Raw genomic sequence first — 15,059 nt, forward strand, 5'->3', positions numbered from 1 at the left:
CTGTGAGAAGTATACATCTTTGACTATTAGTTTGGCCTTCAGATAAATGAATGCTAAATAAACAACTACAGAAAACACAGAACAATCCTGTATACAGAGAACAGCTGGCAACCCTATCCCCAGTGTGTCCTGTGCACCCACCATTGTGCCTGAAATCCAGCAGGTATGCACCGTACATTTCTAAGATCAGTAAATAGCACAGCACAGATGGTTGTTCATTTTCACCTTTGAGGTAACTCTTTAAAAATATCGTCTCTATCCCTTCCAAGCAGTTAATAGCCACATTGTCAAGTATAAAAAAGAATCTCAGCAAAAAACCTGATTGTGGCCAAGATTCATGCACAGCCATAGGCTTGGCTTCATCCTCTTGCTTTTCAGATTTCACTGTCTCTCAAACTTCACTGAGATCTTAACTTTTCTTAATGTTTTTTTTTTTTTAAGATTTTATTTATTCATTTGAAGGAGAACATGAGCAGGGGGAGGGGCAGAGGGAGAAGCGGACTCCCCGCTGAGCAGGGAGCCCGATGCGGGGCTCGATCCCAGGACCCCGGGATCATGACCTGAGCTGAAGGCAGACGCCTAACTGACTGAGCCACCCAGGCGCCCCATGTGTTTAGTTGTGTGTGTGTGTGTGTGTGTTTAATGTATTACAGGTATGTTTCCCTAGAAGTATTTCTGCTAATCTGTCTAAATAACTGACCTGACTCTTAATTTTGGCTCAAGTCTTGATGTCAGGGTCCTGCAATCAAGCCCCACATCAGGCTCCGTATTCAGCACGGAGTCGGCTTGTCCCTCTCTCTGCTCCTCCCCCTGCTCTCTCTCGCTAAAATAAATAAATAAAGACATCCTTAAAATATAAAAATATAAATAACTGATCACTTCAGTAATTTCCATTTCACAAGTGTTTTTCTCAGGTAATTTCTACTCCCTGAGATGACACTGTTGCTAGAGTTTCAGTGAACTGATCAATCTCTTCCCGGCAAGGAGATGCGATAGTGGATTCCTCCCTTTGTCTGAAGAACAGGATGCTCCCTTTTTACTGGTGCCCCAACTATGAAAGGAGCACACAGCATCCTGGCAGGAGACGGGTGTGTGAAGTCACTATTCTTTTCAGGCAGAGATCCGATTCTTAAAGGAATTGACAAATACCTCAGGTATGGAGTAGTAGTAGTTGAAGAAATGCTACTCACTGTTCCAACACAACCACTGACTGATCAGGCGGGAAAGATGTTTTTCTGGGAATCCGAGGACAGCTTCACCCTTTCTCCCTGCTTCGGTGCCCCGTCGTGCCTCCCCCGTCTTCCCCTCCATGGCTCCGTCTGAAGCCTTTTCTTTCGTGTCCTCGTTAGAACGGACTCCAGAGATTCAGTCTGTATTTGAAAAGCGACAAGGTCGTAGACAGCTAAGCGGCCGTGCTGTCGTGACACGGTGTGTCCCTTTGGCTGTGTGGCCTCTGGGAACTTCCCGAGCTCCTTAGCATATGAAGTAACAGGTCCCTAACCGTTCTGTGACTTCCGGGACCGCGCTCCGAGAAACCTGGATAGATCCCCTTTAAGAGCAGGCGAGACCCCGCCCCCCGTTGGAGCCGCGGAACTCCATTTCCCAGAGCCCCTGACGAAGCCTCGAGTCTCATCCGCCGCAGAAGGGGGCGGGCCTTCGCCTGAGAAGGGAGGGCGGTGGCAACTACGAACCCCGTGAGTCTGCGGAGCGCGGCGGCGGCGGCCCCTGAGCCAATGGAGCCGTGAGGGCGTGGCGCCTGCATGCGTGCGCATCGCGAGGGGCGGGACATCCGGCGTGCCTTCGCGTCAGTTTGCTTGCTCTCGGGCTCGGGGTTTCAGGGCTTCCGAGGCGTTTGGCGGGTGCGGAGGTGACAGGGCGGGAGAACGCGGGGAGAGGCGTCGTTCCGGCCGCAGAGCCTGTGCGAGGCGCCTTCGTCCCCGCCCGGTCGCCCGCCGCTCCCCGCACCGCTCTTCCCACCGGTCGTTGGCGGAGGCCGCGCAGATGAAGCCGGCTCAGGTGGGTGCTGCGACCCCCGGGCCCTCAGCCGCCCGCCCCTCGCCCCGAGCGCTGCTTCCGGATGGAGGGGCGCCCGCTCAGCTCCCCACAGCCAGGCCCGCGGGGCGGGAGCAGAGGGCGCCCCGGCGTGGGGTCCCGGCTCCGTCCGTGCGGTGGGGCGTGGCGGGGGCGGGGATCCAGCAGGTGCTCCTGAGTCGAGACCAGGGGTGGGGGCACCGGGACCCTTGTGTGTGCGGGGAACAGGGGGCGGGGTGGAGTGTCGCCTGCAGTGGCCACGCCGGCGTCCGCGGGAGGTCGCAAGGGGCCGGGGATGGGAGGGGCGCGCCCCGAGTCGGAAGTTGGAGGTAGGGGGAGCAGGACGGGGCATGCAGGCCCCCCCCGGGGGGTTCTGGGGGGCTGGACCAGGGCGGCGGCGGCAGAGCGGGATGCGCGGAGATGCTGCGTAGAGTTGCACAGCAGAGCCGACAGGATTTCCTGCTGCCTCGCACACACGTGTGAGCAGAAGTAGGGAGTGAGGGGCCCTGTTAGGCTTCTTTGCCTGAACATCTGAAGGGCGGAGGTGGGGTGAGCGAGCCCAGGGAGCGGGTGTCGGGGAGACCATGAGTTTGATTCTGGACGTGTTGATGCTGAGATATCTCAGGGGGAGACCTGACAGGAGCCTGTGGAGGTAAAGGTCTGGAGGCCGGGGAAGGGCTGGGCTGTCACAGGTGGGGAGGGCGTGGACGGCACCAGAGCGTGGCCGGAGGGCCGGATCAAGGAGGGCGTCTCAAGGTGATTTTAGATGGTGAGGGAGGCAAGGGCTGGAGAGTTACTGGTGGGCAGGGTATGGGAAGCAGGTGTTGGCATCCCTGATGCTTCCTTCAAAAAAGAGGTTTGCTGTGGGAGAGACCTTTCGCCTGTGTCTTTAGGAAGGGAGATGGTGGGCTGAGGAGTTTCCCTTCGGTGCAGCCGCTGTTCTGTGCTGCTGTTGACTCTCCACTTGCAGCTCAGCTCAGGGCCACTCCCAGTGGAGCAAGGGCAAGGTCAGCCAGGCTGATGGAGCCTCAGGGTCCCAGACAGGGGACTGCTTCCTCGCCCCCAGCCCTCAGGGCGAGAGGGGCGAGCTGCCGTCCAGTTGAGGGCCTCCAACAAGCTCTCTTTTGGGGGTTATGTAACAGGCAGGTCTTGTTGCTGTATGGACTAGTAGCTTGTCTGCCTGTTCAGCCTTTTCCTACAACTCCTTAAGAACGTATAAAAAAGTTATTGACTTAAGTACTCAATCAATATCCTTTTAAATATGTACACCGAGGTAGACAATTAGAAATGAACCTATTCAACAAGTTAAATTTATGCAAACACTTCATGATTGATTTGACATTAATTTACCTGTTTGTTTACAGTGTGAAGTTTTATGTATAGTATCTTATGAAATCTTAGAAAGCGGTAAAAATAAAGACCTCAAATTTCAAAACCCTACTACTTCATTTGCACTGAAAATATAACAAAACTGTTGATCCTGTGGACAGTAACAGTTGTCACCCAGTTGATAAGAGGCAGCACTGTTTTCTGGAGGAGCTGAACTTAGACCACCAGGCTGAGATCACTTTGCTCCAGGACAGGGCAGGGGTGGTGGTCCAGCTCAGTTCATAAGATCCTTCCATGGTACCCATTTCTCATGGTCTCCTTCTTACCATAGGGTCCCACGGAGGTGGCAGAAATGCTTATGGACCCGGTGCAGGTGAGTGGAGGATGTCCCACTTTTCAACCATCCCGGTTGTCACCCAGGTGTTTTTTGGCAACCCAGTATATATATACCCTCAGGGAGTGGTAGTGTCCTGAAACTTCTCTTATCCTTCTCACTCCCTTAAGTCTGAAGACCATGGGCTTTCCCCAGGCCCAGGATCCTATATTTAGATTATATGTAGAGCAGTTCCCTTTTCTAACTACTGGTGCAAGAGTGGCAGGGAATCCTGGCCACAGGATTCAGGATGTTCACATGCTTGGAGATGAGACTTAGCTGGGATGTTCAGGAAACTGCACGTCTCTTTTCTAGCTGGTGAGAATGGGGAGCCAGCTTGGGGTTGGGTAGGGGTGCACAGGTATCAGACCTTGAGTGACAGCCTGGGGCTCTGGACCTCTAGTCTGAGGTTGGTGGGAGGTAGGGAAGGTTTGAAACAGAAGAGGAAGGTGCTATGACTGAGATTTTAACAGGTTCCCTTTGGCTACAGAGTGGAAGACAGACGGCGGTGTAAGTGAAATGCTTGCCGCATTCCAGGGGAGTGTTGTCGCGGTGCCTACAAGGAGTGGTGGTTGTGGAAGCAGAGGGGGCACTGGTTTCCGGATGTGTTTGCAGCTAGAGCTGCTCGTGTTTCAGGATGTGGAGACTCAGGGAGATGAGGAGGTGGGATAGAGGGAAGAGTTGGGGATGCCCCCAGGTTTTTGGCCTTGTTAGGAAGGATGGATGCTTGAACTAAAATGGAGGAAGTCAGTGGTATGAGGAATTTGCAGGTGGAACATGAAGAGTCGGTTTTTGTCTATGTCACAAATGCCCCAGAGATTCCCAGGAGAAGTGTCAAGTAGGCACTTTTTTTTTTTTTTTTTAAGATTTTATTTATTTATTTGAGAGAGAGCGAATACGAGCTGGGGGTGGGGGGGCGCAGAGGGAGAGGGAGAAGCAGACTCCCCACTGAGCAGGGAGCCCAACGTGGGGCTCCATCCTGGGACCCTGGGATCATGACCTGAGCTGAAGGCAGACGCTTAACCGACTGAGCCACCCAGGCGCCCCTCAAGTAGGCACTTGAACACAGAGTCCTGGAGTTCTGGGGATAGATTGAAGTTGGAGACAGCAACAGCGTGCTGGCTGGGGTGCGGGCTAGGATGAAGCTAGGGATCAGATTTAGGAGGCAGCATTTCTAGGTTATGGTGGCGATGCCATTAGAGGAGCAGGAATGGGAATGAAGGACCTGAGTATTGGGTTTGTTTATTTGTTTGTTTTTAAAAGATTGATTCATTTTAGGGAGAGAGCACGTGAGTGGTGGGAGGGGCAGAGGGAGAGAGAGAATCCCAAACAGACTCCCCGCTGAGCGCAGAGCCCAACGTGGAGATCGATCCCATGACCCATGAGATCGTGACCTGAGGTGAAACTCAGAGTCAGATGCTTAACTGACTGAAGCCACCAAGGCGCCCTGAGTACTGGGTTTCTTCATTGGGCACCTGGGTGGTGGTGGGGGGCATCACAAAGCTGAGGAAGCCGTGTTTCTGTGTTTGTGTGTGTGTGCGAGAGAGAGAGAAACACGGGGAGAGAGAAAGAGAGACAGGGGTTTAGGAGTGAGAAAGTCTTCTGAGACTGGAGTGCACATGAGATAGATGTTGAGGGGGAAACTGGTCAGCCTGAAGCATTGCTAGACCTCATGTGGAGTGGGCATATGGGTGGAGAGCTAAGTGTTCCTGGGCTTCAAATGAGGAGAAAGGAAGGTTCTGACTGCTTATGGGACAGTTGGTGCGATACGGAAGGGAGAAAGGGCCGAGAGTGTGTGACGTCCTCCCATAGGCAGGTGGCTGAGGATGAAGCAAGAAGCTGGGCCTTCAGGGCGCCTGGGTGGCTCAGTTGGTTAAGCGACTGCCTTCGGCTCGGGTCATGATCCTGGAGTCCCTGGATCGAGTCCCGCATCGGGCTCCCTGCTCAGTGAGGAGTCTGCTTCTCCCTCTCCCGCTCCCCGCTCTTGTGCTCTCTCTCAAATAAAAAAAAAAAAGAAGAAGAAGAAGCCAGGCCTTCAAAGCAGGGCTTGGGGCTGGACCTGGCGCTAGGGGCCTTTGGACTTCTGGTGTTCAGGGGCAGGGCCAGGGCTGAATTGGATCCTCGATGTATTTGCCTGTTAGGACGTGAAGGAAATGCCAGTGGTGTGGGCTGGGGGTGTCTGTGGAGGAGTCAGAGTTGTGAGGGGCGTGAGTCCGACATCCAATATGCAGGTGAGGTGGAGTGTGAGTGGTTGGCTCTGGTGCTTAAGGGAGAGGGACAAGTCTGAGTTTGACTTGAGGGTCTGAGTCTTACCTCTCAGACGAGACCTGGGGAACCCCAGGGAAACTGGCTGGCTGGAGGGAGGGAGAGCCCTGCATTGCCAGGCCCACAACCTAGATGATGTTCTTCTGCTCCTTCACTACTCATGTCTTATGCTGTGTTCTGGACACAGTGACCGATGGGAATGAGGCGAGAGCAGGCAGCAGTGCCACCAGCCGCTGGTGACTCTTCCACATTGGGAAGTCAGGGAGGAGGACGAGCAGGGATGGATGTGTGCAGGAAGGACCGAAGGGCCTGGTGAGAGAAGTGTATCAGATACTTGCACCCACAGGATTTTAATTTATGGAGGTGGGTGAGTGATGACATGGAGAGACCAACGACACTAAAAGAAGGTTTTTATTCTGTTTCTCGAGGGGTGGGAGCACACCGTGTAACAGGAAGCACCAGTTTGGGTTAGGAGACAAACGCCAGCAAAGGGACTCCTTAGGTCAGAGGCTTTATGGAACTTTCTGGGAGAAATGCCGGAAGGGTACGGTGAAAAGCTTACTGATGGCTATTTTCTATAAATTTCGTGTACCTTTTCTATAATTTTCGGGGTAGAAGGGGTGTCCCTGGTTGTCTGGTACCTGGCCCTGGTTGATCTAGGGCAGGGGAAGTGTCGACTCGGTGTGTGAGTTAGTGAAGGAGGTGGCTCAGTGTGGGCCCCGGATTGCGAGGGAGATACAGAAACACATTTGGCTGTTCGTTTAGCCCTGTAATTAACGGATGGCAAATAGATAATTAGAGAATCCACGAGACACAGGTAACACAAGAAGCTGCTCATGAACCAAATGTTCCAACTTCGGCAGAGCCATGTGGCCTTCGAGGACGTGGCCATATATTTCTCCCAGGAAGAGTGGGGCCTCCTTGATGAAGCTCAGCGATTTCTGTACCATGCTGTGATGCTGGAGAACTTTGCGCTCCTGTCCTCCCTGGGTAAGGCCCGTACACCCCCGCCCCGTGTCCTGGGCTGGGCTCTGTTCTTCCTCTTTGGTCCGGGGCAGCGCTGTCCTTTCCACAACAAGACCGTGGGTACGACTTCCTCTCCAGTTACTGGTTACTGGTGCCGGGACTGGGCCGTGCGCACTGCACCCACTCTCCCCACGCGGTCCCGTCCCTGCTGCTCTGAGCACTTGCAAGATCAGGCTCAGAGGTCAGAGATGTTGAAGTTTGTCTGAGATCCTCAGACCTGTCTCGTCCCTGGTTGGGTCATTTAGTCTGGATGCGTGGAACCCTGGTGCCCCGGGCTTTCCCCCGTTCCTCTTGCTGACTTTTCTTGGGTCCTGCCCGTGCTAGGAGTTTCAGGCACCAACCTAATTACTAATTTTGGGGAACACTGGGTTGTTTCTACAGTCTCTCCTGTGAAGTTCTTGTAATTTTAAGATGTTGGATATCCTGTGTTGGGTTACTCTGGGCGCACACTGGCCATGCCTTTTCCTTTCTTTCGTCTGGGCCTGGCCTGTCTCAGGTGCCACATCAGTGCTCACCTCGAGCAGTGGGCAGGACCCCAGGTCCCTAACAGGTGGACATTACTGTGTCACTGGCAGGAGACACTCCAAAGTACACGGCCCTGGTGGGAAGGAGCAGGGGAGGGGTGTGTGTCAGAGCGGGGAACCTGTCCTCTGTCCACCGTTGTGTGATGCCAGGGCCAGGGGCCACACCTCGTTTCTACCTTTTCTTCTCCATTTTCATGTCTACGCTGAATTCGAATCCCCTTTCCACCACAGTCCAACACCTGTTGGCCTTCACCCGGATTCTGTTTCATTGCTCCCTTTGCAGAGCTCGCCAACATTTGAGCTATAGTTAGGATATTGTGAGGCCTGCACGTATCCCTAAGTAGTTCTTGAGTTGCAGTATCTCCGTGTGGTTAGGCATTTCTAGGTCTGTTTACGGTTTTCTGCACCGTGCTCACCGGTCACCAGCAGCCATAGCCGTTTGCACAGGAGTGACTTGAAAACCCTGCCTCTTCTCCCTGCATAGCACCTGCTTTGTTTTAAGTGTTTGTGCCCCACCACCCCACCACCAATTCTTTGTTGCAAACTTCATGCCCGGTGTGGTGGTATTAGGAGATGGTGCCTTTGCAGGGTGCTTAGGTCATGAGGGCAGAGCTCCCATGAATGGGATTAGTGCTGTTGTAAAGGAGAGCCCACAGAGCCCCCTAGCCCCTTCCGCTGTGTGAGGACACAGTGAGAAGTTGGCAGCCCGGGAGGGGGCCCTCACCCGACCATGCTGGCACCCTGATCTCAGAATTCCAGCCTCCACGACTGCGAGAAATAAATTTCTGTCGTTTATAAGCCACCCAGTCTGTGGTATTTTGTTGTGGCAACCCAGATGGACTAAGACAGGACCCCTCCCTTATGTTCTTCCCCAGAGTCAGGGCTCTCCCATCACAGGAGCTTGCCAGGCTGAGCTCTGCACAGTGGGCCTTCTTCTCACGGTCTTGAGTCCCCCTCACCCGTCAGCAGTCCCGTGGCCTCGTCCGTGGGTGTGTCTGGCACACGTTCCCGATGGGGCCGCCTCCTCCCAACGAAGTCAGCAGGCACTTCACCAGCATTTCTCTGCTTACAGGTTGCTGGCATGGAGCCCAGGATGAGGAGGTCCCTTCAGAGCAAGATGTTTCTGTAGGAGGGTCACAGGTCAGGACCCCAAAGCCTGGCCCATCCATCCAGAAGTCCCAGCCCTGGGAGATGTGCGGCCCAGTCTGGAAAGACATTTCGCCCTCGGCTGAGCATGGTGGCATGTACCCTGATCAAGAGCTGTCCATTTGTGGGGCAAACCTGCACCAGCACCAAGAGGATCAGATCGGAGACAGCTTTTCCAGAAGGGATGAGGCGAGTCCTTCCTTTGCTGTGAACGACGATGTTCACATGGCAGAGAGTAGCTTCACATGCAGCAGAGGTGGGAAGGACTTCCCAGCCAGTGCAGGCTTTCTCCAGCACCTGGCCCCTCACGGTGCTTTGAAGCCACACAGGGACACTGAGTGTGGGGAGGCCTTTGAAACTGGACAAAGGGATTACAAGTGCACTCAGTGTGGGAAAGCCTTCAGCCAAAAACAGGTACTTGTTGAGCACCAGAAAATTCACACTGGAGTAAGACCTTACGAATGCAGCAAATGTAGGATGGCCTTCATTAAAAAGTTTCACCTTGTTCAGCACCAGAAAATCCACACTGGAGAAAGGCCCTTTAAGTGCAATGAATGTGGGAAATTCTTTAGGTACAACTCCACACTCACTAGTCACCAGAGGGTTCACACTGGATTAAGCCTTTATGAGTGTAGCAAATGTGGGGAGTTCTTTAAGTACAATGCCAACTTCATGAAACATCAGAGAATCCACAATGGAGAAAGGCCTTATGAATGCAGAGAATGTGGAAAATTCTTTAGGTACAACTATCGCCTGATACGACACGAGAGAGTTCATACTGGAGAGAGGCCTTATGAATGCAGCGAATGTGGGAAATTTTTCAGGTACAGCTCCACATTCATTAGACATCAGAGAGTTCACACTGCAGAAAAGCCTTATGAGTGCAATGAATGTGGAAAATTCTTTAGGTACAATTCCACACTCATTAAACATCAGAGAGTTCACACTGGAGAAAGGCCTTATGAGTGCAGTGAATGCGGGAAATTCTTTAGGTACACCTCTACACTTATTAGACATCAGAGAGTTCACACTGGAGAAAGACCTTATGAGTGCAGCTTATGTGGGGAATTCTTTAGGTACAAGTCGAAGCTCATTAAACATTGGCAGAATCACACTGGAGAGAGGCCTTATGAGTGCAGCGAATGTGGGAAATCCTTTAGGTACCACTGCAGACTCATTAGACATAAGAGAGTTCACACTGGAGAAAGGCCTTATGAGTGCAGTGTCTGTGGGAAGTTCTTTCGGTATAACTCCAACCTTATTAAACATTGGAGAAATCACACTGGAGAGAGGCCTTATGAGTGCAGTGAATGCGGGAAAGCCTTTAGCCACAAACATATACTTGTTGAGCATCAGAAAATCCACACTGGAGAAAGGCCCTATGAGTGCAGCAAATGTCAGAAGGCCTTCATTAGAAAGTCCCACCTCGTTCATCACCAGAAAATCCACAATGAAAACAGGTCTATGAGCACCATAAATGTGGGGAAATCTTGAGATACAACTCCAAGCCATTGACCAGAGAATTACACTGGCAAAGAAACTTAAGAGTGCAGAGAATATGGTGAAGACTTTAGGTACTATTCTAGGCTCATTACACTGGAGAAGCACCTTATGAGAAGGGAATGTGCAAAATTGTTTTGGGACAGCTCGCCATTCATTAGACATCAAGAGGTCACCAGAGGAAGGCCTTCTGAGTGCAGTCAATGTGAGGTCTTAGGTGCAACTCCAGCCCCATTACACATCAGAGAATTCACGATGGAAAAAGACCTTACTTGTGCAACAAATACGGGCATTTGTTCATCTAAAACTCTAACCTTGTTCAGTACCAAAAAGTTCACACCACGCCAGAGAGTATTGTAGAGGGGGAAAGACTTCAGCCAAATACCTGCTCTTACTTGTTGCTGGGAACTACTGTAATATATATTTTACATTTATGTTGTGGCAAAGTACATGTAGCACAGTTTACCCTGTCTTTGAATTGTACAGTTTAGTAGTTTAAAAAACTCACATATTTATGAAACTAATTTCCAGAATTCCTTTCATCTGGCAAAACTGAAACTATACCCATGGAACAGCTCCTCCTACCCGCTCCCTGCCACACCTGGCTACTGTGGTTTTATACCCCATCTCTATGAATTCGGCTACTCTGGGTACTGTACGTGAGTGGAATCATACAGTATTTGTCTTTTTGTGACGGGCTTGTTTTGCTTAGCATGATTTCTCCATTTGTCAGCATTTTCTTCTCTGAGCATTTCCTTCTGTTTTGAGAAGGAATCAGAGTTGACGTACCTAAGATAGAGGGAAGGGTGTTGATGGAGTCAATACAGATTTGCCAGATGTTATATTATTTCTAGAGGAAGAGGACATCCAGATTTTATATGGAATCTTTATTTCTTAACAGCTTTATTGAGGTATTGACATAAACTGCATTTATTAAAAGTGTAAAATATATTTTCATATATGTGTGCACAATGGGAGCATCACCAGAGTCTTGATAATGAGTAATCCATAGGCCCTGTAGTTTCCATTAGCACCTTTTCATATTCTCTCTCTCCCGGCCCTACCCAACTTGCCATCCCCAGGTGGACACTCTAGTTTGCATTTTCTAGAATTTCATATAAAGGGAATCCTACAGTTACTGTTGTATAGCTGTTTACACTGAGTGCATATATGTATTTTTAGTATTATCCACGTTGTGTGTGCAAAAGCATGGCATCAAATAACAAGGCTCTGTGTTACGTATTAGAGCTGCATTGTCTATAAACAACAAAGGTGCTAATCACTGAGCAAAAGAGTTGTGTAGAATGGGAAAGTGAAGTTTAAATAAAGTAAATTTAAGTTCAGTTTCATATGAATTCATTATCAATAAAAGTTTTTGAACCATCTGAACCACCTTTCTAGAAAATTCTTGTTTGACTTCTTTTTTTCTAGCAGTGTTTTTAAGCTATGTCTTTGTGTCATAAAAATTCTTAGGGCATTTAAAAAAATATTTGTTACTGTGTAAAATACACATAAAGTGTACTATCTTGTTATTTTTAAGTGTTCGGTTCTGTGGTATATTAGGTTCTCCAGAGAAACAACCATCAGGGTGTGTGTGTGGTGGGGGGGGATATGTGTTTTAAAGAATTAGCTAAATTTGTGATTGATTGGCAAGTTGAAAATCTGCAGAGTAGGCCAACAGGCTGGGGATCAAGGAAGTGTTGTAGTTCAGGCCCAAAGGCAGTCTGCTGGTAGGATTTCTTCTTGCTTGAGGTCATCTTTTCATCATGTAATCTTCAAACCAGGTGCCTTATTGAGAAATTTGAAATTTAGAAAGGAAAGCAACAAGCATTATAGAATAGGAAAGGGAAAGAAAACAGTTTGAGAGTGAGACATGGGAAACAATTCCCAATTCCACTCTCTGATTGCATTTTTCAAATCTCAACATGAACAAAATATTTAATGAAAAAATTATCTAAATTTATATTTACATTTAACACTTTCTGTTTCATGAATCACTAAATTCTACACCTGAAAACAATTTTACCATATATGTTACTAACTAGAATTTAGATAAATTGAAATTTTAAAAAAACTTTGTTTCATCAAATTTTTAAGATTTGAGTGATTGAGAAGATACTTAAAATATCTAAATAAGCCTAGTTTTAGGTAATTATAGACATGCACATTCTAAATTCCTAGTAAGAAACAAGTCAAAGACTAGAACAAAATATGAGAAGACAGGGACTTTTGTTTTCTGTCCCAGCATGTAAGAAGCTGGAAGTTGCCATTCCATCCTGACAAGTAAGCTGAAAATAATGGAAAATCAACAACTCTTCTTAGGTCTGTAAGACAAGTGAGGTGGCAGGACAAACTGCTGTTCCCCAAATTAGTCCAACAGAGGAACAGAGAATGAAGGAAACCCAGGAGCTGACCCTCCTCCACAAACCCCAGTGCTATGGTAGGAGAACATAAATCATCATACTTTTGGGAATTTGAAATACATCAGAACATTCTGTTCTTAACAAGGACTGCTCTCAGAAGAATCAGCTGGGGACTTTTCAGAGCCTGGGAAATACCCCAGTGCAGGCCACTCTAGCCATCTTGGCCCACTTACGTGGGGGTGCTGGAACTGGGAGAAATGTATGAAATTCATAGCCCAGAAGCAAAGGTTTACTGAAAGTCCTAATTGTAGTCCTATAGTATGCTTCCTCTCATAACTTACCACCAGTTACTACCACGTTGTGAAAAGTCTATTTATAGCAGTTTATTTTACCAGTGCCTCATGTCCAAGTATTAAGAAAAAATTACAACACATACTAAAAGGCTAAAAACAAAATTTGAAGAAACAGAGCAAGCATCAGAACCAGACTCACACAAGGCAGGGATGTTGGAAGTATCAGACCAGGAATTTAAAAAACTGTCATTAAGATGATAAGGGCTCTGATGGATAAAGCATACAGCATGCAAGAACAGATTGGTAATGTAAGCAAAGAGATTGAAATTCTGAGGGGAAAAAAAAGTAACAGATCAAAAACACTAATAAAAATGAAAAATGCCTTTGATGGGCTTATTGGTAGACTAGACATTGCTGAGAAAAGAATCTTGAGCTTGAGGGTATTTCAATAGAAATGGTCAAAACTGAAAAGCAAACATACAGAAAATATACTAAAAAAAAATAAAATAGAATATCCAAGGACTATGGAACAACTGGAAAAGTGTAACATGAATAATGGCAATACCAGAAGAAAATGAAAGAGAGAAAGGAACAGAAGAAAGGTTTGAAACAATAGTGACTGAGATTTTCTCCCCAATTTACCCAAATTTAAACATTCAGGTACCAATCCAGGAAGCTCAGAGAACACCAAGCAGAAAAGACGCTAAAAGAAAAAACTACACCTAGGCATATCATTTTCAAACTACAGATAATCAGAGATGAAAAAAACAAAAACAAAAAACCCTGAAAGAAGTTAGAGGAAGGAAAACACTTCACCTCTGGAAGAGCAAAGATAATGACATCCAATTTTTCAGAAACCATCCAAACAAGAAGAGTGGAGGGAAATATTTAAAATGTTGACAGAAAAACTCCGCCAACCTAGAATCCTATACTCTGTGAAATTATCCTTTCAAAAGTGAAGGAGAAATAATTTCTCAGAAAAACAAAAGTGGAGAGAATTTGTTGCTAGTAGACCTGCCTTGCAAGAAATGTAAAAAAAAAAAAAAAAAAAGTTCCTTAGAGAAAAGGAAAATGACATAGCTCAGATCTACAGAGAAAGAAAAAGCATCAAAAAAGGAATAAGTGAAGGTAAAATAAGAACTTATTTGTCTTATTCTTAACTGATCTAACACATTAGTTTGTCAAAAAATAATAGCAACACTGTACTTGAGTATGTATGTGTGCAAATATATATATGTGAAATGAATAACAGCAATGATACAAGGAATGAGACAGAGGAATTAGTATTATTTTGTTATATTAAGGTACACACACTACCTGTGAAATGGCAGTGTTACTTGAAAGTGGATTTGGATTAGCTGTAGATATATACTGTGCCTGTACAGCAACCACTAAACAAAATTTTTTAAAAAAGGAAGTATAACTGTTATGGTAAAAAGGAGAGAAAATGGAATTCATAAAATGTTCAGTTAAAACTACAAAAGGGAGGAAAAGGGTGGAGGACAAAAACAGGAACAAATTACAAGGGCAATAAATAGAAAACAATAATCAATGTGGTAGATTAGTAATCCAACTATATCATTAATTACTTTGAATGTCTAAATGCAATCTAAAGGAAGACTGTTAGAGTGGATCAAAACACAAGACCCAATTACATGTTATCTACAAGAAACCCACTTTAAATATAAAGACATATCTAGATAGATTAAAAGTAAATGGATGGAGAGGGCGCCTGGGTGGCTCAGTTGGTTAAGCAACTGCCTTCGGCTCAGGTCATGATCCTGGAGTCCCAGGATCGAGTCCCGCATCGGGCTCCCTGCTCGGCGGGGAGTCTGCTTCTCCCTCTGACCCTCCTCCCTCTCATGCTCTGTCTCTCATTCTCTCTCTCTCTAATAAATAAATAAATAATCTTTAAAAAATAAATAAATAAATAAAAAATAAAAGTAAATGGATGGAGAAAAACATACCATGTAAACACCAAAAGAAGCAGGAGTATCTATATTACCTTTAGACAGGGCAGGCTTCTATGATTGAAGGGCACACACTACCTTGGCAGGAAAATCACATGCGATAAGCTGCTCTCATTTTCAGATAGGTTTCAGATTCTTAAATGCGTGAAAATTAATAAAAGAAAACCTCATTTAGAATGGATTCAGAGGGCAGCAGGGGCCTCCCAGCACTAGTTGTCAATTGCAGACCCAAGAGGAAG

At 47.5% G+C, this 15,059-nt stretch overlaps 1 protein-coding gene across 2 annotated transcripts; it reads left to right on the plus strand.

The window, feature by feature from the left end:
* The first annotated feature begins 1,788 nt into the window (after positions 1-1,788).
* LOC118535581 (uncharacterized) lies at positions 1,789-11,583 on the plus strand. 2 transcript variants are annotated; one of them, XM_078063050.1, is made up of 4 exons: positions 1,789-2,016; positions 3,692-3,733; positions 6,862-6,988; positions 8,621-11,583. In XM_078063050.1, exons 1-4 carry the CDS (start codon positions 2,002-2,004, stop codon positions 10,186-10,188), a joined length of 1,752 nt encoding a protein of 583 aa, XP_077919176.1. In that variant the 5' UTR covers positions 1,789-2,001; the 3' UTR covers positions 10,189-11,583. The 2 variants fall into 2 exon arrangements, with proteins under 2 accessions (XP_077919176.1, XP_035947845.2); XM_036091952.2 differs by lacking the exons at positions 1,789-2,016; positions 3,692-3,733; positions 6,862-6,988 and adding an exon at positions 7,252-7,563.
* The last annotated feature ends 3,476 nt before the right edge of the window (positions 11,584-15,059 follow it).

This window comes from Halichoerus grypus, chromosome 15 (assembly GCF_964656455.1).
Source record: "Halichoerus grypus chromosome 15, mHalGry1.hap1.1, whole genome shotgun sequence".
Classification (NCBI taxonomy): Eukaryota; Metazoa; Chordata; class Mammalia; order Carnivora; family Phocidae; genus Halichoerus; species Halichoerus grypus.

Excerpts from the sequence above, each read along its gene's own strand:
- LOC118535581 (XM_078063050.1), top strand. Across the intron at positions 3,734-6,861 it reads TGCTTATGGACCCGGTGCAG|AGCCATGTGGCCTTCGAGGA; the intron begins GTGAGTGGAGGA and ends CAACTTCGGCAG. Across the intron at positions 6,989-8,620 it reads TGCGCTCCTGTCCTCCCTGG|GTTGCTGGCATGGAGCCCAG; the intron begins GTAAGGCCCGTA and ends CTCTGCTTACAG.